The 13,925-nt window shown below is 30.8% G+C and overlaps 2 protein-coding genes across 2 annotated transcripts; both read left to right on the plus strand.

Annotated features, from left to right (window-relative positions):
• The first annotated feature begins 2,302 nt into the window (after nt 1–2,302).
• On the plus strand, nt 2,303–3,572 carry LOC150028864 (uncharacterized). The gene is made up of 2 exons (XM_090299578.1): nt 2,303–2,490; nt 2,855–3,572. The coding sequence occupies exons 1-2, from the start codon at nt 2,343–2,345 to the stop codon at nt 3,403–3,405; spliced, it is 699 nt and encodes a 232-aa protein (XP_090155704.1). The 5' UTR covers nt 2,303–2,342; the 3' UTR covers nt 3,406–3,572.
• A 2,926-nt stretch (nt 3,573–6,498) lies between these two features.
• LOC137807914 (plant intracellular Ras-group-related LRR protein 9) lies at nt 6,499–9,161 on the plus strand. The gene is made up of 3 exons (XM_068608765.2): nt 6,499–7,472; nt 7,569–7,735; nt 8,175–9,161. The coding sequence occupies exons 1-3, from the start codon at nt 6,675–6,677 to the stop codon at nt 8,806–8,808; spliced, it is 1,599 nt and encodes a 532-aa protein (XP_068464866.2). The 5' UTR covers nt 6,499–6,674; the 3' UTR covers nt 8,809–9,161.
• The last annotated feature ends 4,764 nt before the right edge of the window (nt 9,162–13,925 follow it).

A 13,925-nucleotide genomic window follows, 5' to 3' on the forward strand; every position in this document is an offset into this window, starting at 1 on the left:
AAATAAAATATTATATAGATATTTTGATGTAAGTAAATACTATGGATAAAATAAATATAAATCCTAAAATCTAAAATCCAAATCCTAAACCACAGACCCTAACCCATAAATCATCAATCATAAACCCAAATTATAAAAAATATTATATAATCATATTTCTTATTATAATTTATAACATATATTTATATATAACTCATTATTTTACCTAACCTTTCAATTTAAATATAAATTTTTAATTTTTATTTTAAAATTATAATTTATACAATTTTTTTCATTAAACCTAATAATAATTTTTTTCACTTTGCATATATTTTAAATTTCAAATGAAATGCTATCAATACACGAGTCCGCGAGCTAGTGAAAAGTCAAAAATAAGAGAGGATTTTTTTAATACAAAATAAAAGGTAAAATCAATTATGAATATAATTAATGGAGTAAAATAAGTAAAAAAAGAAAGTGGAAATCAAAATAGAATATTATGATATTATCTTTATCATTGCTGCATTTAACAAGAAGTGTGGATTGGGTTCAATTTATTCGGAACATATATTTTCTCTCAATTGAGCGTAAAACAAGTAGCTATTCATTAAGAGAATAATATATACAAAACATGCATTAAAAGTCTCAAACTAGGTATATCTGGAGTTTCTTCTTTTTGTATGAACCTTTGCATACCTGAGTCTCAGAATGTTGACAGGTAAGTGTGCTCATAATCTATCTTTGGATCCATTAATGACAATGAAGACATGAGATATGAAAGAGGAAAGATTACTTATTTTTATAATTAAGAATACGAGCTCTAATAATAAATATCGATTTAAATCATAATTTAGGTCAATAGTTAAGCTATAAAATATGTTTTTATTAAAATAACAAAACTAACCTAACAAAAAACAAATAATAAAATATAAAAAATCAAAATAATAGGATTTGATTATTGTGACCTAATTACTATCTAAAAAAAATAAAACATCATTATACATGAAAAAAACAGCACTTTAGAAAGACATAATTCTAAATACTAAATGCCCTAAAAAAATCTTAATATCTCGAGTAGAATGTTACTCAGTTAAATATTTCACCATAGATTTCCAATATTTACTTTATGTTTGAAAATGCTTTAAATATTCTAAAATCGACCACAAAAAAACTCATTTATTAGAATGTGGATTTAGTGGGTCTAAATTTTAAAACGATAAACATTACTTCTTTCCAAAAATTTAATTGTGCATTTCGAAATAAATGACACCCGAGTAAAAATAATTTCCAAATGAAGGGTTTATAAAGAGATCTGATATCAATTATATTTGGAAAAAAAGCATAGCATGTTCAGGGTATTTATAAATCGGATTCCTAGTTTTTAAGAAAAAAATGGTCGTGTTTTAAATGTTTTCCACCTTCTACTTTTGTCACCAATTATATATAAGATTCAAATTCAAACATGATATACCTATATACATTTTAAAAATCTAATATTAATGTATTGATGTCTAATAAAACAATTTGTTCATTATTAGTGGAGGCATTTACTTTAAATATAAGTGATATAATACATTTATAACAAAATTATATAATTAAAGTGAACAAAGTTTAAATTAGAAAACTAAATTCAAAATTTAAATTAAAAAAAATTAATTAATTCAATTTTTTTTATAAATTATACATGTGTGGATGTCAGGATTTTCACGTTAATACACAATTTGCTGTCGTGCTAGTAACTCCCTAATTCTTCAAACTTTTTTTTTCTTCGCGCGTACACTCGTCCGGTCGGCGGGTACCTGCGAGATTAGTTTAGTATCTTAGGATATAAAAAAACATACCTTTTCCTCTTTCAGAAGTTCCTATACGTGGGTTGGATAGTTGATTGTCAAAACATGTGTCGTGGCTAGTAGTCTCCAAGTCGTGCATAATGGTTTCAACGTGTCTTTGACTTGTTCAATGTTATCAAATGTTAAGTAGTAACTACCTTTGCCACATATTTATCATTTGATATTATTCGTTACCTATTAATAACTTCAGTCGTTCGGTATCCGATCGGTACATAAATAAATAAAATAATAAGATAAGAATATAAGAGGATAATTGAATTAGTTTTTATTAAATGTTTGAATCAAATATTGAATAGAATAAAAATCAATTTTTTATTATCACCACAAAATATTTTCCCTAAGTTTTTTTTTTAAAGTAAAAGTGAAAACGTGGGGTACGGTGTTTCCTATTTTCAATGTTCTGACTCTTCCCTGCATCTGCCTATAAATGTGGATGAAACTCACTTACAAGAGTTTTCAGGCACCACCGTTCATACACACCCAAATTACCAAACATTCTTGTAACACTCAGCCATGGGATCTAAACTCCTGCATAATAATACTATTAAGTTCCTCTGCAGCTACGGCGGCAAGATTCTTCCTCGCCGCACTGACGGCATCCTCCGATACTACGGCGGCCACACCAGAGTCCTCGCTCTCCATCCTTCCACTTCATTCTCGGGTCAGTAACTCTTAATTCGCTTCTTCAATTTCATCAAGCTCTTCTGTTATTGATAAAATATATTTTCATAAAGACTCACTCTGCTTATTAAAACTCAATTCTATCACTTGTATAAAATTAAAAAAACAATTTAGAAATATAATGTTTTTATCATTGTAATCTCGTCCTCAGAGAAAAAAACTATATTTTAAGATTTTTAAATTTTAATATTTTAAAGATTTAAATAGCAGTGAATCACATTTTTGAGAATTTAAATAATTATTTACTGTCTTCTTTTTATCTCTTAATATAATTCTAGTTTTAATTTCTATAAAATAATACGTTTTATTGGAGACGCGTGTGCTTACATTTTAGTGTTTTGTAGAGATGATGGTAAAGATTAGCGAGCTGTGCGGTTCGCCGGCGACACTCCGGTGTCCATTGCCGAATGGAGACTTGGACACCTTGATTTCTGTCAAAAACGACGAAGATTTGGCGAATATAATCGAGGTATACGATCGAGCTTCTTCGTTCTTACCTCATCGGTTGAAGATCAGAGCCATTCTTTTGCCGCTAAACATATCCTCTCCTTCTCCGTCTTCTTCGTCCAGCGCCTCTCACACTCCGACCGATTCGCCTCACTCCTCCGCCAGTTCCCCGCCGCGTTCTGAGGCTCACCGGTTTGGCTGCCGGAATTGCTCGCCAACTGCGTATTCTATAGGCCTCCGTAATGGAGCGGCAAAATCCGGCTCGCCTCACTCCTACCCCGGTTCCCCGCCGTGCCCCGCGGTGCACCGGTTCGGTTGCCGGAATTGTTCCGCGGCTGCGTATCTTACTGGCGTCGATAACGGAGCGGCAAAATCCGCCGTACTCCGTGGCCCACCGGTTCGGCTGCCAGAATTGGTCGCTGATTCGGTAGTCTATTGGCGTTGGTAACGCAGCGGCAGAAGGATGTTGGGTACATGGACTTGTTTCTACCAGTTTTGTCAATTTAAAAAAAAAATATAAAAAATAGCTTTTTTTGTATACTTAAGATGAATTTATGTATAAAGTAATAATTTAAAAAAAAAACTATATAAGAAGCTTCACTACGAATTAACTTAATTTATACGAGAAAAAAAAAACTTTTATGCATTATTTTAAAAGTTGCTTTACAAACCCGTCCAATATATTATGAAGAGGCAAGCAGTTGAACAAAAGCCCAAAATTGCTTTACCGTGGGCCTCGCTTCAATGATTATTTATTGCTACTGATCAAAGTTAATTTTGCAGAAAAAATTGAAGTAGTGGTTTAGATTTTGAAGATAGTGATAATTAAAATGACGATAAGGAATCTCAAAATGATGGATGGAAAGTTAAATCCTAAAAACATTTGCTGGAATTTTTTATATGGAGGACCTAGTTAAAAATTAAGATTTGTACGTATTACCTAAATCTATTTTTCTAATAGGATCAAGTAACCATTAGTGATTTATGAAATAATATTGTAACACATCAAAATTATTAAAATAACATAGTACATATTATATTATATTATATTATATATATAGATATATTATCCTCTTTGTGTTTATATATATATAATATTCTTTTATTTGTTTATAAAGAATTACTTCTCATGTATCAAAATGCAATTAAAGTAAGATGATAAAACACACAACAAAATAAGGATCAACTAACTATTTAATTAAACAAATAATAATATCTATCAATGAATATATTATTATAATGTCTTGTTTATTTGATGATCTATCATTTAATCTAAATAACAGCATACTTTGTCTATATGAATCAATGTATTTTAGTAATTTTTAAAATTTCATCAAATCTCTTAATTTAATATTCACACAAAACATTAACATTATTTTTTTATTACCATTTATATAATGCATGTATTTATCACTCTGTTTATTACACTAATATTATTATGATAATTACTTATAAAAACATAAAATCTTTTAATTCATGCATATAATAATAGAAAATAACACAATCAATACTCAACAAATCTTGATTAACTTAAATTTCAAATAAAGACGATTAAAGGAAAAAAGTGTATACAATTTAAATTAGATATACTCCATGTATTATATGTTTCTTTTTTATTAAAGTATTTTTATTAGGTGAAGTAAATTTCATTAAGAAAAATGTCTATTGTTTGAGTTTTGTTAAGTGAAATTAATTCAAAAATTAGTCCTTTACTTCTTGGATAATAGATATAGTCTATTTATGTATCATTTTTGTTAGTATATGAGTTTTGGTCTAATCCTCCATATTTTTATATTTTTTTAATAATATTTTTTTTGTATGTGATGACAAATGATTGTTGTTGTTTGAAGTGTCAGTCTATCTGAAATGTCAAGTTATATAATAATGTTTATCATGAAATTCTTTATAAAAAAAAAAAACTAAACCAACATTAACAAATATGTTAATACAAAACTAAAAAACTAAATCAACATTAACAAATATGTTAATACAAAACTATAGAGATTTAACTTAATTCAATACTTTTTTTACTAATTTATACACATCACCCTTTTAAATAGTCATTCAATATGAATTTGACTAATTAAAACCTTTAAATATATTCAAGATTACAATACCCAATTATATATGTAATTTCAAAATAAAATAAAAAGTACAACTTTCAATATCATCCATTAATATGGTTAATAATCTTTGATCATTAATACTACCAAAATCAATTTAGCTTCCCTTATATTTGAGTTTTGCTTTCTTTTAAACAAAAGAAATCTCTAAGATAGAAATAAAGTTTAAAATACACCAAACGTGTTAAAGAAAAAAAAAATTAACTAATTTAGATAGTACTTTTTTAATTGGTCGAAACTATGAAATATTAAAATATTCACGGAAAGAAGGAAACAAAATGGAGATACTTTAACAAAATTAAACTTATTTCAAAAGAAATTATGATAAATTAGAAATTTTCTTTACTCCACCATCATATCATTGATAGAATTCATGAAAAAAAATAAACAATCATAGCAAAATAAAGAAAATATAGAGAAATAAAAGAAAAAAAGAAAGATGCAAAAAAGAAATTTCACAAATAAAAAAAAAGAGTATAGGATGCTTACAATTTTATTTGTGCATGTATATTGAACGCATCTTATACTTAACGATCTTATAAGTTTTGGATTAAGACTAAGATTAGTGTATCTAAAATAATAATGTAATTATATTTTTTAGCATAATTCTCACTCCGCTTGTTACCCATTTTGGAGTTATAAGTAAAATGTTGCATACAAACACTTAATATTTGAGTAAATTAGATCATATAAAACTTTTATCTTCTGAAATAACCCAAAAAAATTACATTTTCTTCCATAGGGAATTCAAGAAACAAATAACATTAGTATTATTGTAGCCATTGTTTCCACTTGTGTGAAAATACCATTATTCTCTTCTTATCTGATGTACAAAATTTCTATATATTTTGGTAAAATTATTTTTAGATAAATATGCATATCTCATCTAAAAAATGTAACTTGAGTCGTTTTGAGAAGTAAGTTGATGGAATTTAAAGAGATGAAGTGCTCCCAAGATATAAATCACAAATGTTTCATTGGGCCAATTAAATTGTAAGAATTAAATTCTGGACAAAAATCAAAGCCATTGGCCCATTGGGCCTTCCAATAAAAAATAAGTCATAGTAAGAAAAAACTAAATATGCTATATGAAAGTGGTCGCACTTACCCGTAGTTTCTCTTCTGCAACATTTAAGAGAAATTGTTTGGCCAGAGGGAAATAAGAATAAAGAAGGTGAAGATTAATTGTTTTGATCAATGAAAATAAACAGATAAATTGTATGAAAATTAGTCTATTTATTAATGTAAAACTATTCATTTTTTTATTTTTCTTAAAATTAAATAACTTTTCTATTGTTTCACTTCACTTTAGATGACACAATATTTTTTGATAAATTGTCCAAAAATAGGTTCTCTTATTTTTATTTTTGTTCACCTGGAACATGAATATAATCCTTTTATCTCTCTCCTTCCTATTTAGATGTAAACGAATTTGAGCAAAAGAAATAGAGTGAGTGATTTTGTCCCACACATTCAAAGAAAATAACTAACTAACTAACTGAATCCCAGGTATGGAGGTTGATCTATATAGCGAAGCGATATCACATTGATTCACATTTTGGCTCGTGAGTTGCTCCCTCCCATTGACGCCACCATGGATCCCCACCCAGGAACCTTCCCCGTTCTCTCCTACGTCATGTCCCGTCTCCCTTCCTTCGGCCCTAGATCACCCACCTCCTCCGCCTCCGCCACCGCCACCGCCTCCTCCTCCGCCTCCACTTCCAAATCCCATCACGTCGACATCGAACAGCCATCTCCCTCCTACCCTTCCTCTTCCTCTTCCTCTTCCTCCATCGTGGGCCAAATGCCCAATCTAGCCGACCCGGCAATGCTGGCTTCCATGACCCGCGCCATTTCCGACGTCGCCCAGGCCCGATCCGTCTTCAAGGTCATGGGGCCCCGGCCCACCCATGAGGAGGTCGACGAGGCCAAGGCCAAGCTGGTGGACCTCGAAGCCCACCTGTCCCGCCAACTGGAAGAGATCGTGGGCATGCCCAGGCCCCCGGAGATCGACGAGGCCCGCTGGGTTGCCCACCTCGCGGAGAAGGAGAAGGCCACCAAGGAATCCACGGAGAAAGAGAAGCGCATTTTGAAGTCCCTCATTCAGCTCGACAACATGCACGACGCCTACGGAAAGCTCCTCAAGGACGCTGAGAAGCGCTTGGTCAAGATTTACGAGAACGCCAACAACGACGACAATGAGAACGACGAGGTCGAGGACGACAAAGAAGTTAGCCAAGTGAAAGAACAGGTTGAGGGGATTTTGCAAGAGGCCTACGGAAAAGGGGTGGAACGAATCGCTCTCTCCGGCAAGCGCCTCAAGTACCTTCCTGAAGCATTTGGCCACATTCCTGCATTGGTCGTCCTCGACGTCTCCACCAATCAACTTTCGGTAATTACGCCCCTCCATTCCCACAACCTCCGTTTCCAATTCTTTATTCACGCACATATATATGTACATGTTCCACAATTGTTTACTGCATCATAGGTGATTCCTGATTCCATATGTGGATTGGAAAATCTCGAGGAGCTTAATATCTCTTCCAATGCTCTGGAGTCTCTGCCAGATTCAATTGGCTTGTTGCAGAAGTTGAAGGTCCTCAATGTTTCCGGAAACAAGCTGTGTGCTCTTCCTGATTCCATTAGTAAGTGCAGGTAATGCAAGAAGAAACACTATTTTACATTTTTTTTTGTACACTGTATCAACTAATGTAACTAGTACAAATACTATTTTTATGATTGAACGATCTAGAAGTTTTTTACATTCTCGGTGCTACACTGTTTACTCTTGTTTCCGGTGTGTCAAGTTGGTTAATAACTCTGGTTTAGTTTGACTTCCTTGTAAAATTTATGTCCGACATCATGACAACTCTCAAGTGATGATTGTGTATATTTTGAAAGCTATACTTGATACACATGCAACACATCAAGGGAAAAACTGTTTCTGGTTTAAGTTCTTGAATATTAAGGAAAGTCTTAGCATGATTTGTGGTTTAAATCATATCATCTATGCATTTCGTGTATTTTGGAGAATATAATATTTTTTATTTATGCGCATTCTCGAAACTAAGAATGCTTTATATTTAATGATCAGTTCATTGGTGGAGCTAGATGCAAGCTTTAACAGCCTGTCGTATTTGCCAACAAACATTGGATATGAGTTGCGTAATTTACAGAAGCTTCTGATTCAGTTGAACAAGATTCGATCTTTTCCCTCATCAATCTGTGAGATGAAATCCTTGCGCTATCTGGATGCTCACTTTAACGAGCTGCGCGGGCTTCCTGTTGCGGTTGGGAAATTGACTAGTCTTCAAGTTCTAAACCTGAGCAGTAACTTCAGTGACCTCAGAGAACTTCCAGAGACATTTGGTGATTTGATCAACCTCAGGGAGTTGGATCTCAGCAACAACCAAATTCATGCACTTCCTGATTCTTTTGGTCGCCTTCATAACTTGACCAAGCTAAACTTGGATCAGAATCCTCTTGAAGTGCCACCTGTGGATCTTGTGGATCAAGGGGTCCAAGCAGTAAAGAGCTTCATGTCTCAGAGATGGATTGATATATTGGCGGAGGAAGAAAGAAAAACCACCCAGGAAATGCAAGAACAGGGAGATAATGGGTGGTTAACGCGAAGCACCTCTTGGCTGAAGAATGTTTCTGATAATGTATCTGATATGATTATGTCCCCAAAAACTCCCAAGGAAGCGTATCTTAATCAGCAGCTATGAGCCTATGGCTGGGGACTTTCTTTGATGCTTATTGTGAGAAGAAGATCATAACACGCAGACACGTACTATTCCCAGCTCATCAGTCTTCTTTGGTTGCTGCATAGCATCTTATGGAGGCTGGAAGTTAACATCATTTCCTTTTTTCGCTATAAACCATAGTTTTGTTTGCAGGCAATTGGTAAATTCAATAGAATTTACTATTTTCTATTACTTTTTTTCCTCCAATCCTCCAGTTGTTTTATACAGTTTAATCCGAATAAACTCAAAATTTGAAAAACATTCTCTACGTGTCATCTACCCGTCTAAACCCAAAGCCATATAAATTCCATTTAATAATAATAGAATAGTATGTCAAAAAAGGTGTTGATTCAGATATTATACTTCCAATATCCATGTAATTGTGGGAAAGTATAGTGTTTTAAATCAAGGAAAAAGAAAAGAAAATAATTAAAATTAAATATAATTAGTTATTTTATTTTTTTATTGAGTTTATCAGAATGTTTGTTATTATATATAGCCTCTCTCTTTTTATATGTAAACAATATATTTGACTAACTAAATTATTTTATACCAAATAAAATTGTATTTTAATGGATTTTTTTTTTCGTGAAATAGTTTTTTTTTAAAGGAAATGATTTTGTCTAGACATTTTCCTTGTTTAGTGATGATATGATAATTCCTTTGCTTATTATTGATAATTTGTCTATTGATATTTTTGTTATCCATCACTCTAATGAGTCTTATTATACATATGAAACATCAATGTCTAGTATTGATGAACTTGAAGTCTGCATTCGAAGATCATCTAGAGCACCTAAGAAACCCTTTTATTTGTGTGACTATGTGTCTTACACCCTTATCTCATTCATAGTTTTTATTTTCTGGACAAACTCAATCCAAAATACAAAACTTTTATCAATCAAAAAGAAGAGTGTCATACATTGCATATTTAAATATCAAATTTGAACACACTTTCAAGAGCTTTCCTCGCCAACATTGCTCTTACCCTCCATATTTTCGACATTGTCACTAACATTGAAAAGTTCATCTTTGCAGCTCAGGACACTTTTACTATAAACATCTATAAAACTTCATCTCTTGTCGAATAAAAGAGTTTATGTTGATCCCACGTGGAATTTTAGGATTTCCAACCCTCATCATTGGTTTGTGAAAATTTTATATGGTCCTGGTGGATCCACCACACGACAACACCTATGCTACATCTATTGATCACATGCTCTTTCATATGACTTATTGCGTACTTGCTAAGGAGGTAGAACTAGAAGTAGTACAAGACATGCAACAAGTGGCAATTGTAGTTGTAAGAGACCATAAGGGCATCAACATGGTTATGGACATACTGCATGGATTTTATTTCCTCATGGCCGTTGGTATTATTAGGCCATTTCTATGTCCTACATAATAGTTGGTCAATAAGTTGTGGGGAGCAACATGCATTTGAATCATCAGGCTCTAAACACACCAACTCTACCTCCGACTCTAAAGACAATATGGTAATAAAGAAAAAAAAACAGACAAGTAATTTTATTCATGGTTTATAAATATTATATAACACCTTCCAACATATGTGTGTAACATATTCAAATCAACAACAAACCAACATCACTTCCTAAAATTTTTTATTACACAATTTAAAAAAATACTTTAATTAATATTTTCAATACAATATCTCAACTTTTACTTTAGATAAAATGAACTCGTCAAAATAACTATATTAACTATTCTAGTATAATTTTAAGCAGATTATACTAAAATGACATAAATTTTTCTTAAAGGCTTACATGGTTTCGCTTAAGTAAATACTTAACAATATTAAAATCCATTAATCCTCATTAGATTATATAAAACAAATGAAGCACATATTAAAATCCTCTTAAGAGTGAATGCTCAAAGTGAAGCACTTTGAAAAAATTAAGTTTATATATTGTGTGTCATTGTTGAAGTGTCTACTAAGGATCACTTTAAGCAATTATTTTTCAATGTGAATTTAATCAGCTTTCATTTGTTCGCTTAAGCGTTCACAAGTATCTGCTTAAGCGTGAACGTTCAAAGTGAGACACTTAGACAATTTCAAGTGTTGTAGTGGTATCACTTGAGTGTATACAAAATGTCAATTTAAATGGTTATTTTAAAATAGGAAATTCATCAATTTACATGTGTTTGCTTTGTTGCAAATGACATCAATTATATCTTGACGTAGATCAGGTGGGTCAAGTCACAATCGAATCGTGGTGCTTAGACTATTATGCTTTAAGTAGATAGAATTGTATCATCACTATTAACTATAACTTGTTGCATGTGACATGAATTATTGCTAAGTCATAATCAAATATTGAAGCTTGAGCTGCTACGATGTTAAGTTGAAAAAATTACACCAAGATTATTATAATCATAACTTTTGGCCTAGTGATAAACATTACATGTAATACACTTAAGCGCACACATATTGTTGTCTAAGTGTGAATACTTGAATTGAAAGACTTAGAAAAATTTAAGTTTATTCTTCTGTCATTTAAAGTGTGCTCCACACCTTTTAAGCAACAATGCTTAAAATAGGAGATATGACACTTAAGCTTAAACATACGTAGAATGTCATATATTTCACTTTTAGGGTGTGCTTGGATTGGGGAGGAGATTTGAAGGAGTGGAGAAAAGTGAGGTTGTTTGGATTAGGGTATGTTAGAGTAGATTTGTGAGAAAAGTTTATTGAAGTTGGTGAGTGATAGAATGATGGTGTAATTTTTTTTAATTTTTTTAAAATATGTAAAATGTAAATTTACAAATTTATCCTTACTTTTAAAATATTTGAATAATAAAAAAATAATAAATTAATTTATATATTTATTTTTTATAATTAATAATAATATTATTATATAATAAATAATTATTTTTATTTTTATTAATAATATTATTAAATATTTGATACAAATAAAATTAAGGGTAATTTTGACTTTTTAATAATATTATGTAAATTAATTATAAAATATATATTTAATATAATATATTTAACCTTAGTTTCTTCACAAATCTTTGCATATTTGCAAAGAAAGATGAATCAACCTCCTTTACCTAGGTTTCTGGAATTTATTAATATTTTATTTCTTGATATTATCACTTTCCATGCCTTTATCCGCTTCTAAACTTTCCACGCCCGAAAACAAACATGGCATTAGCAATACACTACAATAGTAAGTGACACTACATTTTAGGTTGTTCAAAGCGAAAATTGACTCACTTAAACGATAAATCATTTTTGTGAAGTTTTTTTGTGACATACGTGATTGTCATCACAAAGTGATTGCTTTTATGCATAATTTAGTGAAAGAGTAATGGTGTCACAAACATTTTTCACTATTTACTTTTGTGATGAAGTTTTTAGGAATGACACACTTTCATAAAAAAAATTCTTCACACATATTTACTCATTTATGTTGTTACAAATTTTAACATTTTTTCACAAAATTTATCATTCTTTGTGATGAATTGTGCATAGTCAAGAATAATATCCCAACTTACTTTTATATTGAATATTTAATATGTTTTACCTATAAAGGAAACAATTTATTATAAACTCTCTAAAAATGGACTTAATCACTTATCAATACATTTTTTATGATTGTAATATTTTAATATATCACATGTGCTATCAAATAAATCGATTAAATAAGTCTCAAATACATCACATTCATTTAAATAGTTATTTACATTCAAAAGATTTAGAATATTCTATTTAGTAAGAGCAAATAATATTTGAAAATTAAAAAATAATATTAACATATATTTTTATAATATTTTTTCCCTCCTCTTTCTTGTTGTCCCTTCTTTTTATTAGTAATTAGTTGTTAATACTGTTTTATTGAACTTTCAGTATTTAATTAGAGGTTGAATCAGAGACATGAAAAATATATAAAAGTTTATCAAATTCTAGTTATTGATAATATAAAAAAGATCATATTCATAATATAGCATGTGAAAGTAAAAAGCAATCTTAATCATTTATGAATAAAATAAGAAATACAGTTATAGATAATTGAAATCCCTCATGCTTCATTCTTTAGTCTCCATTATTTATTGATGATCCACATCAATAGACGAAACTAATTAAACTAATATTTAAGATGGTCGACGTAATGAGTAACCATTTATTTACGCTCAATTTTTATGATTTGCTTAGCAGGTAAAAGAGATGAAGGTAAAAAGTGGAGTGTAGTAGCATTCCTCATAGAAAGAGTTTTAAAAAGATAATACAAGATAAATATCTTAGAAGGGTAATTTAAATGCTAATTAACATAATCTACTTGCAAGAGAGTACATAAACCAAAATAGATGGCCTAATACTTTATCATTTCCTTGTGGTGGGGTTGTTATCAGTGAGAAAATAAACCAATTCATTGTTTTTGCATATTGGGCACTTGAGGCCACCCTTATAGATCATCACATACATAAGGCAATTAGGGCACCCTACTACCATCATAGAAGTGGCTTCAAGGTGGTGCTTCTTATTATTGTCATCTTGCTTCAGCTCAATGGAAACACATGGTTCTGGTGGTGAGGTTGGTGACACCATTGTTAATTGAGTTAGGGACTCAAATCTAAGGTCACCATCCCTTGGTGGAGATAAGTTCAAATCAAAGTCAAGTTTCAAAGGGCTTCCAATTTTTCCACTCATGCTTCTGTCTCAGATATTTTTCCAAACTATGTTATCTGTTTTGACTCAATTTTTATATATAAAAAAAGTACATAAAAAAGTACCCATTAAAAAAAGATGAGTATCTATATACCTTAAAAGCCTGAAAGAACAAGGTTTGACTACAGGTAATGCAAGGAGAAAATGAGTGAGTGAATGACAACAAATTTTACCACCAACAAAGTGATTTGTGTTCAGGCTTGGACCTTAGGCCATTTTATAAGAAGAAAATGTAATGGCAGAATATGATTGCTCATTCTTCTTTGTTTATATTTGTAGTTTGAATAATATATAATTTAATATATTTTTTTTTAATAATAATTAATTAATTTAGGTTCACATGATTTATTAATGACTCTTTGACCGAGAAAACCAGTTTTCTTGTTGAATATATTTAGATGATTGACTT

The sequence above is a fragment of the Phaseolus vulgaris genome, chromosome 3, assembly GCF_051622355.1.
Source record: "Phaseolus vulgaris cultivar YP4 chromosome 3, ASM5162235v1, whole genome shotgun sequence".
NCBI classification, from domain to species: Eukaryota; Viridiplantae; Streptophyta; class Magnoliopsida; order Fabales; family Fabaceae; genus Phaseolus; species Phaseolus vulgaris.

Bases quoted from the DNA above. Each gene is read 5' to 3' on its own strand.
- LOC150028864 (XM_090299578.1), top strand. From the start codon at position 2,343: ATGGGATCTAAACTCCTGCATAATAATACTATTAAGTTCCTCTGCAGC. The intron at 2,491-2,854 runs GTCAGTAACTCT...AGTGTTTTGTAG, and splicing joins TCCTTCCACTTCATTCTCGG to AGATGATGGTAAAGATTAGC.
- LOC137807914 (XM_068608765.2), top strand. From the start codon at position 6,675: ATGGATCCCCACCCAGGAACCTTCCCCGTTCTCTCCTACGTCATGTCC. The intron at 7,473-7,568 runs GTAATTACGCCC...ACTGCATCATAG, and splicing joins TCTCCACCAATCAACTTTCG to GTGATTCCTGATTCCATATG. The intron at 7,736-8,174 runs GTAATGCAAGAA...TTTAATGATCAG, and splicing joins GATTCCATTAGTAAGTGCAG to TTCATTGGTGGAGCTAGATG.